General features: G+C 43.7%; 1 protein-coding gene across 1 annotated transcript; it reads left to right on the forward strand.

The window, feature by feature from the left end:
• Position 1: 1 nt before the first annotated feature.
• On the forward strand, positions 2 to 12,900 carry LOC310822361 (uncharacterized protein; the record flags this gene model as incomplete). Its single annotated transcript, XM_083694700.1, has 7 exons — positions 2 to 67; positions 3,496 to 3,567; positions 5,186 to 5,277; positions 5,484 to 5,646; positions 5,685 to 5,768; positions 9,173 to 9,307; positions 12,799 to 12,900. The coding sequence occupies 7 exons, from the start codon at positions 2 to 4 to the stop codon at positions 12,898 to 12,900; spliced, it is 714 nt and encodes a 237-aa protein (XP_083550826.1).
• Between the last annotated feature and the right edge of the window lie 5,654 nt (positions 12,901 to 18,554).

An 18,554-nucleotide genomic window follows, 5' to 3' on the forward strand; every position in this document is an offset into this window, starting at 1 on the left:
AATGCCTGAAAAAACAACCGCCTCGCAGCGCCAGCCAGGTATGAACAGGGCAGTCATGGCAGGTCAGGTGAGGCACAGTGAGACCCATCACAGGAGGACAGTGTGGACTGGGCACAGAAACTCAGAGACACCCAAAATGTCCCTCCAAGTCCCCTGTGGAAGCACAGCAGTAACAGAAACATGCCTTAAGGGGATTAGCACAGGTGATGAATTGGACCATGTACAGCAGCTGCGTGGAGCTGGGCAGTGAAGTGCTTGTAGCCGCATAGTCAATTGGTTTTGGCTGTGCTGTTAGGATGTAATGCTGTAAAATATGCACACGTCGGCTAGCTGTACAGTGATGGCTAGTGGACTTAGTGGAGAAAGCTCTTTTTCCACCCTGTTAAATTTGATGTGTGGGGTAAACACAACCACAGGGGGAATGGAGTACTGTATGTTAAGGTGAACTGAGGAAGAATGTGCACCTGTGACTAGTTAACTAGTTGACTGGTATTAAACCTTCATGGGTACCAGCCTTCATGAAGTTCATATGGTTCACATTTTCATCCCACAGCTGCTCTCTCTCCCTGATCCGGGCATACACTGAGATTTTGTTTGTGAACCAATGGATTACAATTGGTATGGGACACACTGAGTGTTAACTGATATAGGAGGGAACTGTATATAAATCCTGCAGTAACATTGTCTGCCTGCTCAAACTAAAAGATACCTCCATTTGTCTATTCTCTCATTCAGACAGGAAATACTGTATCTCAGGGTACATCAGTCATCTCAGCTTTACCCCAAGGTGGATCATATTGTGAATGAGGAAAGAAGAGAAATACTTTTTTGAATGTTTCGTTCGAAAGCACCTCTCAGATCACCTGACTTAGTATGTTTAAAAGTAACTTGCGTTTGTGTAATAATAGATTTTTCTATTTCTTCAGTGAGGAAAATGTTTCAGAGAATTCCTTCTTCCTCCTCAGGTCAGATACTGAGAGAGATTCAGTTACTAAAGGTGATTCAGTAACTTAGAGATTAAGCACTTTCTACAGACTCAGTTACAAGGACAGAAATGGAAGTCTCTATTCTCAGAGGAATCACATTGAAAAATATTATATTTCTTAGAATACCAAATGATTAGTTAGATGTAAGTGTGTTTTAAATCTTGCTGCACTTTACTGTGACATATAGAAACAAGCTGTTGAAATTAATCTTAAAAGGAAATTGAGAAAATATTTTGAGAGATGATTTTGTGATGTCTTGATATCCCATACTTGCTTTCAATAATGATTTGGTATGTATATTTTGGATTTTAATAATGTTGTTGTCAGCAGTGATGTCACCACTTAAAATGTAACTCAAGTATCCACAGATTTCAAATTGAAATTGTTAAATAAAATGGATGATTGAAATGTTTTTACTTTTATGTCTGTTTCCAATAATAATTTCACCTTTTACATGATAAGACATGCCTACCTTTTCCTTCCTCTAATCTTTATCATGTTAGATAAACTTGCTTTAACAAATCAAAAAAAAATATTTTAAAATAAATGTGTAAAATATTAATGAAACAGAATCTGAACACCCATCAGGCCTACTCTGACATCCTAAAAATACTTGATTTCAGGTAGCCCACATCCAGTCTTTTCTGACTGTGGCTGTTGTTCGCAGGTTACACAGCAGGGGGCGCCCTATGCCTGGCTATTAGTCTCTTCACATTGGCAAACCTGAACATGAGCCGTTTCTCAGTTGTTCGTCCTCCACTCGCTTCGTCCTAAAAAATAATTGAAGGAGAACATGTAAGGGGAGGAACCTAGATCTCCTCCAATGCATTTTCAGTAGGACGCGAGAGGAGTGCAGAGGAGAGTATACGAAGAGTCTTGTTCCTAACAAAAGGCTATAACTAGTCTCTCCACCTTGTGCCAATCGTCCTCTCTCATCAGTTTTTATCACAGCAACTCAGTTGCTCCATCTGGTGGTCAGTCTACATATGGACCATAGGGCCCCACCATAAACAGCCTACACAGGGCTCCAATAGTAAACTGCTGTTTTCTATGTTGTCACACAGAGAACACCATTTATTTATAATAAAGGTGGATACACAGACACAAATAGAGTTTGTATGCTGGTGTTCACAGGAACATCAAAATTGCAACCTAATTCGGACCCTTGTGTGTGTATGCAACTATGCACGTGCTCATCATGCTAACATGTCTGAATAGGCCTACAGCATGTGTTTGTGCACAGCATCTACATGAGTATGTGTGAGTACTGTGTGTGTTTATGCAAATTACATAACGTTTGTTTAATAGATTGCTTTACTGTGTGTGTGTGTGTGTGTGTGTGTGTGTGAGTGTGAGTGTGAGTGTGAGTGTGAGTGTGAGTGTGAGTGTGAGTGTGAGTATGTGTGCAAGCATGCATGATCATAATCAACAACCATGTGGTGCAGGAATGGTTTGAGAGGACATGGTTAATATTTACTCATCAATCAAATCTGCTCTAAAGGGTACAGGACAAACAGAAACACACAAAGCCCATGTCTGGCCTTGCATCTATCACCCATGCCCAGCAGGGTCTGACAAATAGCAGGTTGCACGTTTAGGGGGGGAATATGTATGTGCGGTCACACCTCAGTATGCAAGTGAAAAGCTGTTGCCAGGCACAAGCTTGCTATCTCTAGCCAGCTATAAAAGACAGAGTACTGTATTCATAAACCATGTAACTGTTTAACCAGAGACTGACTCCCATTTGCCTGACAGTTTTACATTAAACTTTGATATGAAATAAGAAAATGAACCACATTTACACGGGTAAGTAATTTACCTTTTTCATCGTCCTACTGTGGAGGAAATGTGGTAGTTAGTTTATCGGCCTATTGCACCTGCCTTCCAATGAATGATTAAACCATATTTACGCAACCAATTGCCATGATGATGTTGAGTGTAGCAGTGCAATGAATCGTTAGAAGTTAATGCCAATTACCTTGGCGTTTCCTCGATGTCCTTTATGTCATTTAGGATCTGTGAATGCTTAGTTTTAATGAGCCGTTGAGTTTTAATTTCATATGGATGGCATCTCCATTTAATTTGGGTGCTATGATGCAGAGGAGGCCATTGGCAACAGCACACCAGACGGAGGAGTTTGTGGGGCATTGGCGAAAACACATGAAAACGATTGATACTCCAAGGTGAAGTTTTGAAAATGTACATTGTGTGTGAGAGCGGTGGAGGTCTTGCTTGTGCAAGCTGAAGGGAACAGAATCACATTTGAGGCTGTTCCAAGGTCATGCTTGGCTGCCTCTTCCCATTTGTCCAGTCCTGCTCTGCTCCACTCTGTTCTGTTCCCCTAGTGTCACAACAATTAGTTCGCCTTAGTCCAGACATCACTTATTTGAATGTGAACCAATGTCTCTCTAATACAGCCTACTCCAATGACATATGTGTGTGTGTGTGTGTGTGTGTGTGTGTGTGTGTGTGTGTGTGTGTGTGTGTTTTGGTGTGTGTTCATCCACAGAGACATCAGGAGTTTTGCAGGGCAGTTCTTGCTGTGCGGTTTGTCTGCAACATGATCAAAATCTATAAGCAAGTATTAGTACACCACACCACACTTTTATCTGTCGCTTATCACCTTTGTATTGCAGTGCATCCATCAGACCACTGTGCCCCACAGCATGCCTCTAGTTTCTAGCAGGTGTTTTGAGGAACTGTTAGATGCTGGTTGATGCTATTGCATGTGCTGGTACTGCTGTGGCCTCTGGTGGCTTGGACTGTTGGAGACTGATATGGACACGTTTGCTCTAATCCATGTTTGCAGTTTGTCGTTTCCTATCAAGGGTGGCCAGATTAACACATACACGCTTCACTGCTCACGTTTGGACAGTGATGCCCCAGGCTGTGCCTCGCTGCACCCCACTGCACTTCTCCCTCGATTCCCCCATCCCTCTTCCATCCCTCCATCCATCCGTTTGGTTCCAACCTGGCCTGTCCTGGTAGCTTTAGCAGTTGTGGACCTCAGATATCACACACACAGACCTGGACTGTCCTTTTTGACCTTGTCAGTTGTAAGCTAGTGTGGAAGAGAGAGGGGTGAGAAGGAGCGATTATGAAGAGAGGGAGAACTGTGGCTGTCTGTCCAAAAACCTGTGAAGCGGTTAGGCAGCCATGTTCTTTTCTAAGGAGGTAGGTCTGTTATTCCAGATGTCCGATGTAGCACATACCTGCACACACACACACACACACACACACACACACACACACACACATAAATAACTATTTCTAAAATGGAAAGACTTCCATTTCTGTCCTTGTAACTGAGTCTGTAGAATGTGCTTACTCTCTAAGTTACTGAATCACCTTTAGTAACTGATTCTCTCTCAGTACCTGACCTGAGGAGGAAGAAGGAATTTTCTCACTGGAGAAATAGAAAAATCAATAATTACACAACAAGCACAAGTTATTTTCTCTGAGAGTTTAAGTTTAAATGTGTGTGCGTGTGTGTGTATGTGTATACAGTATGTGTGTGTGTTTACTGTATGCCTGTGTGCACTCCACCTAGAGACTACTCTGCCTCCCAGGCAGAGAAGCTGTCCTTTGCTGAGCTCACCACCCGAGCTGTGGCCACCCGGAACCACAACCTCGACCTAGAGGAGCCTCACCCTCCTTTGGCAGCTTAACCACTGTTACCCCCTTCTGGGGTACTCTCCCTCCTTCTATTCATCTCTCTCCCATTGTCCCTCTCTTCCACTGTCCTTCTATCCCTTTTTCCCTTTCTTACACCCACACTCAATCTGTTTGTTCTCTTTCTATATATAATATATGCCATTTGGCTGACGCATTTATCCAAAGCGACTTACATTGCAGTGAGTGCATACACTTCAGTATATATGGTCCCAGCGGGAAACAAACCCACAACTAAGCGTTGTTAGCGCCATGCTCTACCAACTGAGCCACAGAGGATCTCTCTCTTTTTATTTTTTCAGAGAGACATCAGTGCAGAGGTGAAGGCCATACTTAGCTAAAATCCATCTGACAGAACCACTGATGAGATTAAACTGGTAAGAAGACCAATACAAAGATCAATAGGAATGTGTGTGCGTGTGTCAGTGTGTCCGTGTGTGTGTCAGCGTGTCAGGTCCATATAGCCTATACAGTTTAGAAAGTAGTTCCCTGTTTTCTGTCACTGATCCGTTTCCTATTGGTTGTAGGCCACACTAGCTCTGCGGAACGCGGTGGAAACGTTTGCTGAGTATCCTCCAGCCATGCAGCACAAATTGGCCTCTGTGGGCTGGTTTGAGAGGTGTGTGTATGTAGGCTATGCAACTGTGTGTGAGTGAGTGAGTGAGTGAGTGAGTGAGTGAGTGAGTGAGTGAGTGAGTGAGTGACTGACTGACTGACTGACTGACTGACTGACTGACTGACTGACTGACTGACTGACTGAAAGAGAGAGAGAGAGAGAGAGAGAGAGAGAAAGTGTTTACTGTGTAGGTGTGTTTATGTGTGCAGTTTTGGTCCTGGTCGGGTCATCATTCGTCAGGGTCACGTCCCTCAGAACTTCTATCTGATCCTGCGGGGTCTAGCTCTGGTCTCTAAGAGGTATGTGGACGAGCACACTGGAGAGGTCAGCCACAAAACTGCTGCCTTCCTCAAGACTGGGAGGAGCTTTGATGTAATGTTGTTATTATTCATGTATTCTGGTGGTTACAGGAGGTGGCCATTTTGAATGGAGCTAGAAGAAATGCCACAGTTGTCTGTCACAACACTGTCTCTCTGCTGGCTGTACCTCGTCAGGTGAGTCATCATTGTCTCACTGTTGTTTCAAAGCTGGAAGACTAAGAGAAAAAACTAGATGACAATATAATTTCCCTTTCTCAATTGAAGGATTTCAAAGACATCTTTTTGAGCACTGGAGGGAGCGACGGCCCAGAATTCCTTGAATTCCTACAAAAAATAGAGTTTTAAGGGGATGGCCCCTGGACAAGTTCCCAAAGAACAACACAGGGGTGTGTCTGCATGCCTTCTTCCGGTGGGTGGAGCTTGTCACAGCAACAGCATTACAGCAATTCTTTTCATATGCTTTTGAATTGTGACCCAATCAATGACTGACATCTTGCCTTCAATCAAACAAACCAAAGAATGCTTCTAGCAACAATCTAATCATGACCTTAGAGGAACTGTCAATGACTTACCAGTGGGTACTGAACCACCATTTGGCAATGCTTCGAAGGTATCGGAACTGGCTGCGCTCTAATTGGCCAGGTTGATTTTATAGATGGATACTTACCTACTCCTTGTGTCTGGCTGCTTAGTGACCCTCATAAGTGACTCAACAGATGCTCACTGACCAATAACATTACTTTCCTTAAGACAATATACAAACCTTGAGGGAAATGTAAAAGACATGTTAAAAACTCCAATAAAACCAGTTTAGTGGTGATATTGAACAAAATAACAATAAATCACAACGATGCTAATTTAGCCGCTGGCTTACAGGCACAGACATAAAGGGTCTGTGGAAACACACACAGTGTTTTGACGACTGATTCAGTGTGCTCTGGCATGAAACTCAGGAAAAGCCCTCACTATGAGTTCACTCATAACAGTGTATCCCCACATTGAATTAACCACGTCTCTAACTGTTAGGACATTTCATGCAGATTTAAGTGGTTTCACACAGGAAATTACTGGAACAAAGTAATCAGGATGTAGGTAATAGTCTATATGCAATTTTTACCATTTTCTTTCCCTGTCAAATGTTCCTTCATATTGATTTTACTTTCAGGAGAAACACTGTGATCTCAAAGGACACAAGGTCATCAGAGTTTGTCTTCGTTGTCAAATCAGTTAAGTAATCCTTGTCTTGCCTGTCCTGAAACTGTCAGTGGGGATATTGTGGTGTTTAACTGTCAATGTAACCGGTCTTGTTCTTTTATGTCTAGGGCACTGTTCAGGTCCTGAAGAAACTCTCCAATGCAAAACCCTGCTTCTCAGTGCACCCCTTCAGGAAGAGTGAGTGAAGTTAGATTACCTCTGTCTGTCTGTAAGTGTTTGTATTTGTCTGTGAATGTGTTGACAGTTTCATCAATATGTGTATGTCTATGTGCACAGTGTGCAACTTGTGTGTGTGTGTGTATATGTGTGTGTGTGTGTGTGTGTGTGTGTGTGTGTGTGTGTGTGATGGCACTCGTGTCACGGGTCAGAGAGAGCCAGTTAACCAGCGGGACATCTGGAAGTTGTTGTGGTCTCTCTATGATGAATAATTCAACGTCCGTCTCGCCCGTATCACTGTGGTGACAGGACATTGTCACTTGCATATAGCACTATCATCCCTCACAGAGAATCTACTTAGCAATTTGAGCAAAACTGAAAAAAAGAAATAAAAAAGAAAAACACATCAACAACAGTATTTTATAGCCACTATTAGCATTCAATTTGGCTTCGGGGGAGGGGGAAATAATTATCTCAACAGGAAGGCAATTTCATAAGGGCACGCCATACCTTTTTGGAGAGGCAAAATTAGGTGCTTTTGTTTACTGGTGGGGCTTCATTGGAGGAAATTGGAAACTGCAAGCGTTTCTGAGGCTACACCAGTGTTGTGGATGAAAGAGGCACTTATGTAATGAAAGTTTGAGAAGCGTTTAAAGGGCCATTTAGTTCTCCTCAATGACGGGCATGGTTTCATTGTATTTCATGAAATGCTTTGCTCAGGCTTCTCAGAGGGAGGTAAAAAAACTACGATTTACAGGGACAAAAACATTTTTGCTTCCCCATGTTTTTCCTTTTTATTACATTTTTCCGGTAATTAGGTTTGCCTGCATGACTGTTTGCTAAATAAGATTGATTGTGTTGTGTTTTGAATTATTTCAGGTGGTTGGAATACCAGATCTACTGGTACTGATCCATATAAAATATAAAATGAACAAGATAAACAATAAGATGAAAAGTAAAAAAGACAACTCAAGCTAGATGGGGAGATATATGGCTGTGCTATACTGTAGGATGGAGATTAATCTTGCAATTAAGCTAGATACTAATATATACTTTGATAATTTGACAACATGTGAATGTGAATTAAGAAAGATATGGAGATGGAAATAACAATAGAGAGGGGGCTATGATAAAGTTGAGTTTTTTGGTTTTTAGTGTTTTATTGCATCTGCCCCACCAGCAGATACCCAGAGAGGGGCATAGGAGAAGCTCTCCCCCCACTGAGAGGTCCCTCACCCCAGGTCGCTCTCCACCAGCAGATACCCAGAGAGGGGCATAGGAGAAGATCTCCCCCCACTGAGAGGTCCCTCACCCCAGGTAGCTCTCCACCAGCAGATACCTAGAGAGGGGCATAGGGGAAGCTCTCCCCCCACTGAGAGGTCCCTCACCCCAGGTCGCTCTCCACCAGCAGATACCCAGAGAGGGGCATAGGAGAAGCTCTCCCCCCACTGAGAGGTCCCTCACCCCAGGTCGCTCTCCACCAGCAGATACCCAGAGAGGGGCATAGGAGAAGCTCTCCCCCCACTGAGAGGTCCCTCACCCCAGGTCGCTCTCCACCAGCAGATACCCAGAGAGGGGCATAGGAGAAGCTCTCCCCCCACTGAGAGGTCCCTCACCCCAGGTCGCTCTCCACCACAGACCCCTAAGTCAAAGACCCAGTGTCAGAACAAGCGCAAGCATATAGACACCGACGGAGGGAGACATATTTGTGAGTCAACATCTCATTACAAATGACTAATTTTTTGACTAATTTATCTCAGTTCAGTTCAACTCTTACCAACTCTTCCCCAACTCAGCTATCATCATATCCAATAATATTCTAAATTCATTCCAATAAATGAATCAGATCCCTCCCCCAATTCAGTGCAGCACAATTCAAGAAAGCCAAACTACAACTCCCAGCATGCCCCCACCACAATAAATGTCAACATAGAAGCTGCTTCCCAAAACGTTAAACTCATTCATACAAAAAGCAGAACACCAAATTCATATGAAATCTTATGACCCAGGTTGTATGAAAAGCTACAGATGCGACCAAGTGGAGGTGAAAGGGACCATTACAACATTTTCGGCAGCACCCCCTCGCAAAACATACTTCCTACGTCCCTGACCTAACCCTAACCACTCAAGGTTAATGCCTAATACCTAACTGCCACGCAAGTTGCATTCATAGTTTTTCATATGAACTGGGTCGTAAGATTTCATAGGGTCTGGCCTACCTGGTGTTCGAGGACACCTGCTCCATGACTCTGGTGTCCCAGGGGGCAGAGTGCATCCTCATTGCCAAAGACTTCATCAGGAAACACACAGATGACGTCTACCTCAACACACTGGCCAAACAGGTGACAAAACCCCTCTCAAAGTGCAAGCCAAAACTGTTAGGTGCAGTATAGGACCCAGGAGCAGAGAGGAGACCAAACCAGGGAATGATGGTGAAAGACAAATAGGCCACTTTACTTGAGAATAACCACAGGATGGTACAGGGAAGCACTTAAGAAAATAGCAAAGTCTACGTCTTAACATAGGAACACAAGAGAATAATCATTAAATGCATTAATGCAATACATTAAATGGAGATATGCTCCAGAGGCTAGGGCACATGACAAAATCAAGCTAACAAAGAACTCAGACAAACATACCTCTCTTAAGGAGATTGCAATTGCACATGATTCCTTGGGGCGGTCTCTTCCGTCCTCTAGTAATCAACCGTAACCATGACAGTACCCCCTCCCTTAGGAGCATGGGGGGGGGGGACTGGTCCTCACCACCTTGAGATGGGAGACATGGAAGGACGGACAAACTCTCATTGACCTGGAGAGCTGGAGTCGGTAAGTGACCGGGTTAATCTGCCTCCATATCTTGAATGGCCCTATGAAGCTTGGGGAGAGCTCACAAGAGTCGATTTTCAAGGCGAGATCCCCCCCCACACACACACACACGCGCACACACACACACACACACACACAGCCATACCCATTGACTAGGTCTAAGTAGATGGGGTCTTCGGTGGCGATTGGCCTGTCATTGCTGCCAGGAGGAGGAGCGGAGCAGGGAGGCACGCACTCTGGTCCAGGTGCGGCAGCACCGGAGAATGAAAGCCTCTGCTGGGGGAACCCCCGATTCAGCCTCCTGCTCTGGAAACAGGGGAAACCCAAACTGACACTCGAACAGGGACAGTCCAGTGGATGAGTTCTGCAGTGTATTATGAGTTTGAGAGGGTCAATTTGGATGCCTGCGGTAGAGATAATGTGGCCCAGAAAGGAGACTTGGGACACGTGGAACTCACATTTCTCGAACATGGTGTATAACTGACTCCGCAGGAAGTGGACATCAGGATGTGTTCTGGGAGGTCCTTGGAGAAGATTAGGATGTCATCGAGATAAACGAAGGCAAAGCGATTTAACATGTTCCCTCCCAGATCCTCGCCAGGTTGTAGGCGTTGCAGAGGTCCAGTTTGGTGAAGAGTCAGCATGAAGTATTCAGGAAGGAGCATGGAGAGGTTTTTAGCCTTCCCGGAACCAGGAGGACAGAGAGATTCTTGGCAGGGGTCTTAGGCAGTCAGTCGGGCAGGTCTCTCCCCAGTCCAGAGGGTCAGATGTGGCGCTGGCTCACTCGCTCACGGATGCAGTAGTCGATCTTGATTGCCATAGTTATCAGAGACTTGAGGTCCTCTCCCAGATCACAAGAAGATGCAAGTGTCTGGAAATTCATGGTGAAGCCGGCCACTGACCTGGACCTTTGGCGTAGGTTGAATAGTCGACTCTCTTCTTCTCGTCCGCTGACTGGTTGATCTAAGACTTGCGAAGACTTGTGAAAGCTGAGATGGAACTACAAGATGGTTCATGCTGTCCCCACACCACTGTTGCCCATGCCAATGCTCTCCCTGAGAGCAGAGAGATGATGTAGGCGATCTTGGCCCACCTGTACAAGTTCTCTCCTGCTAATAAAATATATTAAAAATAATAATAATAATAATAATTAGCCTACTGGCATTACGACTGCCAATGGCCCCTGGTGTGAGCATTGATTACTTTGTCTTATGATGACTGTTGGATAGATGATTCACTGACTTAAACAAATGTATTGTAAGTCGCTTTGGATAAAGGCGTCTGCTAAATGCCATAAATGTAAATGTAAATGGTTGCTGTGGATCAGGGAGGGTTGCAGCTTGAATGCCAGGGAACACTGGGTGAGGAACACCTTGCACTTTCCCGGGTGGCCGTTGAAGATTGAAAATAAAAGAGAAGAATAGAGGACGGGTTAAGAATAAGAACACACATTTATTCCCAAGTACGACTTCAGACAGTTATGGACATGGTGAAGTGAACTCTACACAAGTAGTCACTTGACCAACTAAGACAGGTTAACATTATGTTATGTCTGACTCCAAAATATATTTTATGGTTAATAATGATTGATAATGCTTTGCTCATCACTGTATGACAGACAATTGATCATATTGGGTCCTAGATTGCATTAAGAATACCCAAAATGCTATTTTACCATGCCCTCAAATTAAGATAAATCTTGAGGAGTTTATGCTCAAGTCAATATCTGAAGCTGATGACTCGACTCTATATGTTGTTAACGATGCATGTGAACATTAGACATTAAATTGGAGAACCTGGTCACGATTGTCTTGTCCTGTATTAACAGAACCTTTATCTAGCGCACAACATCACACTAATGCACATAGGAAGAATGAGAATAGAGTATCAAGAAATTAATCAATTCAGTCTCAAAGCAACATATGACTAAGTTTAGCCATACGTTTAACGCTATGTGTCAAGGACAACACAGGAGAATGGTGCCTGTCACAGGCCTAACCCATAACTCAAAATAAATCTTGCTGTATTTGTCCTTAAATACCATCCCAAAAATAGGACATTGGTGTGAGACACATCAAAGGAATTGATGGCAGGCTAGGCACGATTTCTTCAGGATGTCCGCCAGGCAAGCTCATTCAAGTGTAAATAGGTATTCTGGGCTGGAGTGAGGGGGGCATTGATCACCCTATCACTGCCTTTGTCTCAGCCACATTTAAACATGAATATTTTAAATCGAAAGGCTGGAGCCACCAAATCCGTCTACAGCCGTCATACCGCTTGGGGGCTGGGATCTTGGGTTCCCTGGGCTGGTTCACTGGGGGATCTCCGCCGACAACTGACGTACTGGGCACTGAGGCTTGGGCAGTGGGTAAGTGCCCGGAGTGTCTCTGTTATTTGAGAGAGTTATTCTTGTTTTCGCCCCAGTAGTATTCCTTAGTGGGAAATGATTTTCCTGATCTGGTCGATCTCCGCTGGGTCCATAGCTTGCTGTGGGGTGTAGTGTAGGACTCAGGAGCAGACAGGAGACCAGACGAGGAATGATGATGAAAGACAAATAGGCCACTTTACTTGAGAATACCTGTATTAATTCTGATCGTCTATGAGCTGTCTGGACTCAACCACAGTAGCCTACAGTAGCTATCTTATCCAATTCTCTTTTGGTTAGAGAAAATTACCTTTCAGAGAAACTCCTACTGTGTGTCAGAGAAAACCAGAGCAACCATAATACAGCTCCCAAAGACCTCTCAAGAAGAGCAATCGTTTGAGCATGGCTACACGCAAAGGTCAGGATTATGGCTTCAATGAGCCTGTCCATATCTCAAGGCCTATCATTGATGAGCTTTATCTTCCTTCAGCACTGACATGGCAGTTTGGAGAGCAGGATTGTTTTCCACTCACTCTGATAAACGATTTATAAAACAAGGATGGAAAGCTTTAACTAAAGTCTTATTAGGTTGTCAGGCATGACTGAAGTAGTTTGCTAAAGATTCTGTCCCCTTCCTCAGGTCTGTCCATACCCTTTGGAAAATGTGCTGCAGAGTCAGTTACAGGAGCACATCAACTGGGAGGCCTACAAACACATCATCCTCAGAAACATCCATGGATGATAAGGTGGAGCACAGAACTGGGAGGCCTACAAACACACCATCCTCAGAAACATCCATGGATGAGGTGGAGCAGAAATTGACAGTTTGACAGAGAATAGTTTTCATGTAAGAGTTATAATGTTATTTTATATTGTACTGTATAACCTTTATTGTACCTTTTATCACTTCTCACTGAGGAATTTGAGTGATGGTCATAGCTCATTGATGATGTAGATGTGTTTTTGATGACATGTTAGCTGAATAACATTGCAGTGAATACTTGTCCTCTCTGTGTAGCAATTTTAGTATTTGTTTTGTTGTCTAGGAAAATTATAGAGATTAAATGTATATTAAATGTAAATGTATTTTTTGCGATTTATAAAACCACCTGGCAGCAAGGCATGGTTGATCTATGGAGGTATAGGTTATCGGTGAGAACAGTATCCAGTGTTGCCGAGACTAATCTGTATTCAGCTCTGCAACAGAGGTCAGGGATCAGACTGTGAGGGCATCTGTGTCCTATGAACACACTCTGCTGACACGCTTACATTTACTAGTGACACCACACAGATTCTCCCTATTTCCCCCCCCTTCCTCCATTTTTTCACGCACAACAAAATTATCATAATAGAGGGTTTAATGGAACCCGTGCTGGTACAAAATGTTTTGCCTGCGCATGTACAACACATTGATTGATTCTGCGCTCCATCTGTCGCCATCTGCTTCCCCCTAGTCTGCAGTAAACACAGTCATTACCAGGCCTCTGGCTGGTCAGGGGAGAGCTGCCGCCGCTCAACCCCAAAAAGGACCAACATAGAGGGGGTGAGGCTCAGCCAACATTCCCCCCTCCTTCTTTCCTTCTACCACCTCCTCTGGAACTCTGCCCAGAGTGCGTAGAGGACGAACCGAGAGTGAACAAAGCATCAGAAAGACGATATGCTAATCTGCTCCCCAGTGGTATTCATCTGTGTGTGTGTGTATGTGTGTGTGTGTGTTACAGTAGCAATCTATGAATGCATATATTTATGTGTATACACGTATACAGTAATGGTAGTATTATATGGGTGCCTACGTGTGTGTGTGTGTGTGTGTGAGGGGTTGGGGGGGTGTTGGTGGTCAATCCCTGCCCTGCCACTATAGCAGTATTGACTAACATGAGTGTGTACAGTTACAAACCAGACAGTTGATAGCGACACAGAACACGGGTGATGAGATTGTGGGGGGAGGAGAAGAGAGGGTTATAATGAGAGGTGTGCTAAGGGGAGAGAGGGATGAACGGGGTAGGGCTCAGGGGAGAGAGTGTCATTTGATCTGGCAGATTACTGCAGGTGATTCATCTATCTCTAAATCCTGCATTTATAGGCCACAGATTAGAGTTCAGAGTCAGTGTTAACTGGGTTGAGTGAGTGAGTGTGGGTGGGAGGGTGGGTGGGTGAGTGTATCACTCAGGTCAGTGTTCAGTCAGTGCTTAGAAGGGTGGAGCTCCTTTGTGCTATTGTGTGGCTATGCTCAAGAGAAAGAGGGAACAGGTGAGCTCTTTTTCTAATGGAGTGGTGAATTGGCTCTGTGTGAGCTAGCCTGAACGTGGCCAGGGCTGTAATTGAAGAGTAGAGGTGTGTGTGTGGGGGGGGGGGGGGGGGGGGGGGGGACAATCCTGGCAGACAGGTTAGGGTCCAGGACTGTCAGGGAGTGTAATTCACTCACTAACTGTGTTTTTTATGTCATGTTCTTTGTGTTGTATAATATGTAGATTAAATGGGTTCCCTCTATTCTCCAGTCTAAATGGTCTACCGCTGCAACCTCCCCCAGGGAACAGCCGGCTGACTGAGCAGCTATTACTGGAACCAGGGGACAGCGTGGAACAGAAACTCATACTGTGCTATGCAGACACCCACTTCTACATACATTTGCAGTGCATGTATTACAATACACTCAGTTGCATACATAGACTGTCAAGAAAAGAGGTTCTGGACAGCAACTTGATCCCTTCAAAGATGTTTAATTTGCTGACGCGTTTTGGAGCAAGCTCCTTCGTCAAAACATGTCACAAGACAGCAACACAGTACTCTAAAAAAAAAAGGGGTATTGTAGAGGTAAATGTTTGTCTTACATGGTACAAATGTCAGAAATATACCCTTGAAGGTACATCAATGGTCTTTCAGGTGCTAATATGTACTTTTTTTTAGCAGAAAGGGTACAGATAAATCAGACTGAAGAAAGGTACATATTTGTTCCAACCTTAAGGTACAACAAGGGGGGAGGGGAGAATTTCGGGTGGGAAAATGTAAGTCATTGATTGGTGAATTTTGTATTTATTATTATCAATTCCCAGAGACCGCATGTCATTGGAGGTACGATTTTGAGCGCCCTCTGAACAAACCCCTCCATTTGATTTGACGCAGTAACGTTTAACGTCAGTCTAGCTAAGCTAGCTCTGCAAACAACTTGAACCGTGAGGTAACAATTTAGCTAACTAGCTGGCTAACAATGAACATAGACAACATGAACATGAATCCATTGTGTAGCTAGATAACACAACTGAAATTGATGGTCTACGGACGTGAGTTAGCTAATTATCTACTAGTTAACCATATTCTAGGCTACCTCACTAGCTAATGTTACACCACCATGTCAGGTGGGTGAATTAGTGTAATGATGTTAACCAACTACGTTAACGTTACCACAGCTAGAACAATAAGCTGGGTAAGTTATACAATTCGTTGACGTTACGATACGTGTAACCTATTTAAAATTAGCGAGAGCACCTCACCGCATTAAGCTATTTGTTACGGAGCCCCCCTGGGGTCACATGATAGAAAAAAAAGTCGATGTGTGAATCCGTACTCACAGTTTAGAAATCCGTGCGCACGAATTACTAATCTGTGCCCTCAAATTCATAATCTGTGCCCACGAATTACAAATGCATGCCCTCGGATTTATAAACTATACCCTCTGATTTGTAAACTAGCTTCGAATTACGAATCCATGCCCTCGGATTTGTAAACTGTGTGCCCGGATTTGCAATCCGTGGCCTCAGAACCCTTTTTTCCCCCCAAATGTAACGGACCATTCGTGCCTGCATGGACAGCAAGCCAACGAGGACCGCATCCACCCAGTAAATCCAATTTACCATGATTTAAGGGTAGATTTAATACTACATGGTTGTGCATTGGACGTTTCACAACGTATATTGTGTAATTCTGCATTTGTTGCGCTTTTCACTCGAAAAGCAACAATAATCATTTCAGGCGAGTGGTGGTGAAGCAGCGAAACTAGTTAACGTGAGCTCCCCCTGCTTGCTTGCTAGCCAAGCCTGTCAATCGCCTTAATGTACACTCACCGGCCACTTTATTAGGTACACCTGTTCAACTGCTCGTTAACGCAAATATCTAATGTTGGGGATATTTTCTTGGCACAATTTGGGCCCCTTAGTACCAATTCAGCATCATTTAAACGCCACAGCCTACCTGAGTATTGTTGCTGACCATGTCCATCCCTTTATGACCACAGTGTACCCATCTTCTGATGGCTACTTCCAGCAGGATAACACGCCATGTCACAAAGCTCAAATCATCTCAAACTGGTTTCTTGAACATGACAATGAGTTCACTGTACTCTAATGGCCTCCACAGTCACCAGATCTCAATCCAATAGAGCACCTTTGGGATGTGGTGGAACAGGAGATTTGCATCATGGCCGACAAATCTGCAGCAATGATGCTATCATGTCAATATGGACCAAATTTTCCAATGTTGGCTAGTTAACACTAACGTTACCAACCTGCCAGATAACGTTAGGTTAGTCACAGTCTGCTATGGACAGTTTAGGTTAATGTTAAGCGCATTGCTTGGCAGTCTTACTTTCGTATGTTTTATTATTGATTACGTTAGTTCTTTTCGAGTTGATGTATCTGAATCGAATTGCTGTGAACGCACAACATGCGGTCAAAGGAGCTCTCAATGCAAGTGAAACAGGCCATCCTTACGCTGCAAAAACAAACAAAAAAGTCCATCAGAGAGAGAGCAGCAACATTAGGAGTGGCCAAATCAACAGTTTGATACATTCTGAGAGAAAAAGAACGCACTGGTGAGCTCGGCAACACAAAAAGGCCTGAATGTCCACGAAAGACAACAGTGGTGGATGATCGCAGGATCCTTCACATGGTAAAGAAAAACCCCTTCACAACATCCAGCCAAGTGAAGAACACTCTCCAGGAGGTAGGCATGTCATTATCCAAGTCTACCATAAAGAGAAGACTTCACAAGAGCAAATACAGAGGGTTCACCACAAGGTGCAAACCATTCATAAGCCTCAAGAATAGAAAGGCCAGATTAGACTTTGCCAAAAAACATCTAAAAAAGCCAGCCCAGTTCTGGAACAGCATTCTTTGGACAGATGAAACGAAGATCAACCTGTACCAGCATGATGGGAAGAAAAAAGTATGGAGAAGGCATGGAACTGCTCATGGTCCGAAGCATACCACATCATCTATAAAACACAGTGGAGGCAGTGTAATGGCATGGGCATGCATGGCTTTCCAATGGCACTGGGTCACTAGTGTTTATTGATGATGTGACAGAAGACAGAAGCAACCGGATGAATTCTGAAGTGTTTAGGGATATACTGTCTGCTCAGATTCAGCCAAATTCAGCAAAGTTTGAATGGATGGCGCTTCACAGTACAGATGGACAATGACCCAAAACATACTGTGAAAGCAACCCAGGAGCTTTTTGAGGTAAATAAGTGGAATATTCTGCAATGGCGGAAGTCAGTGACCTGATCTCAACTTGATCAAGCATGCATTTCACTTGCTGAAGACAACTAAAGGCAGAAAGACCCACAAACAAACCACAACTGAAGACAGCTGCAGTAAAGGCCTGGCAAAGCATCATCATGGAGAAAACCCAGCATTTGGTGATGTCCATGGGTTCCAGACTTCAGGCAGTCATTGCCTGCAAAGGATTCTCGACAAAGTATTAAAAATGAACATTTTATTTATGATTGTTAATTTGTCCAATTACATTTGAGCCCCTGAAAATAGGGGACTGTGTATAAAAATGGTTGCAATTCCTAAACATTTCATACAATATTTTTGTTCAACCCCTTGAATTAAAGCTGAAAGTCTGCACTTCAATTCCATCTCGATTGTTTCATTTCAAATCCATTGTGGTGGCCTATAGAGCCAAAATTATGAAAATTGTCATTGTCCAGATATTTCCGGACCTAACTGTATGTTTCGGGATCCCCAAATTGACCCAAAGGGTTTCTGTCACCTAAAGGAAACATTCAGAAATTGAGTGATGGTCACACACATTGTGCAAGGTTAATTCAGGTCAAGCAGCACTAGGGGTGTAACTTTCTCAATATGATTTTTCAGTCTCTTGTTCTCTCCATTTCCCTCTTCCTATCTCAGGGTAACAAAGCTTTTTGGGGTTTTATGAAGACTGAACAAGCAAATGCCTACCATAATATTCTACCATAATAAGGCTCATGAAATGCCAATTAAACAGGTGCGTCTCACCACGGCTTGAAATTTCAGCTGATACGTTAATAGTTTTCTAAAACATTTGGAAGTATTTTTGCATGTTTTTTTTTATAAATGTTTTATTGCAATGTTTTTGTATTTGGGTTGTTAGAAATGTATTGGATGAGAAGGAGCTGGCCAATTTGATCCA

The sequence above is a fragment of the Argentina silus genome (genome assembly GCF_951799395.1).
Source record: "Argentina silus genome assembly, chromosome: X".
Lineage (NCBI taxonomy): Eukaryota > Metazoa > Chordata > Actinopteri > Argentiniformes > Argentinidae > Argentina > Argentina silus.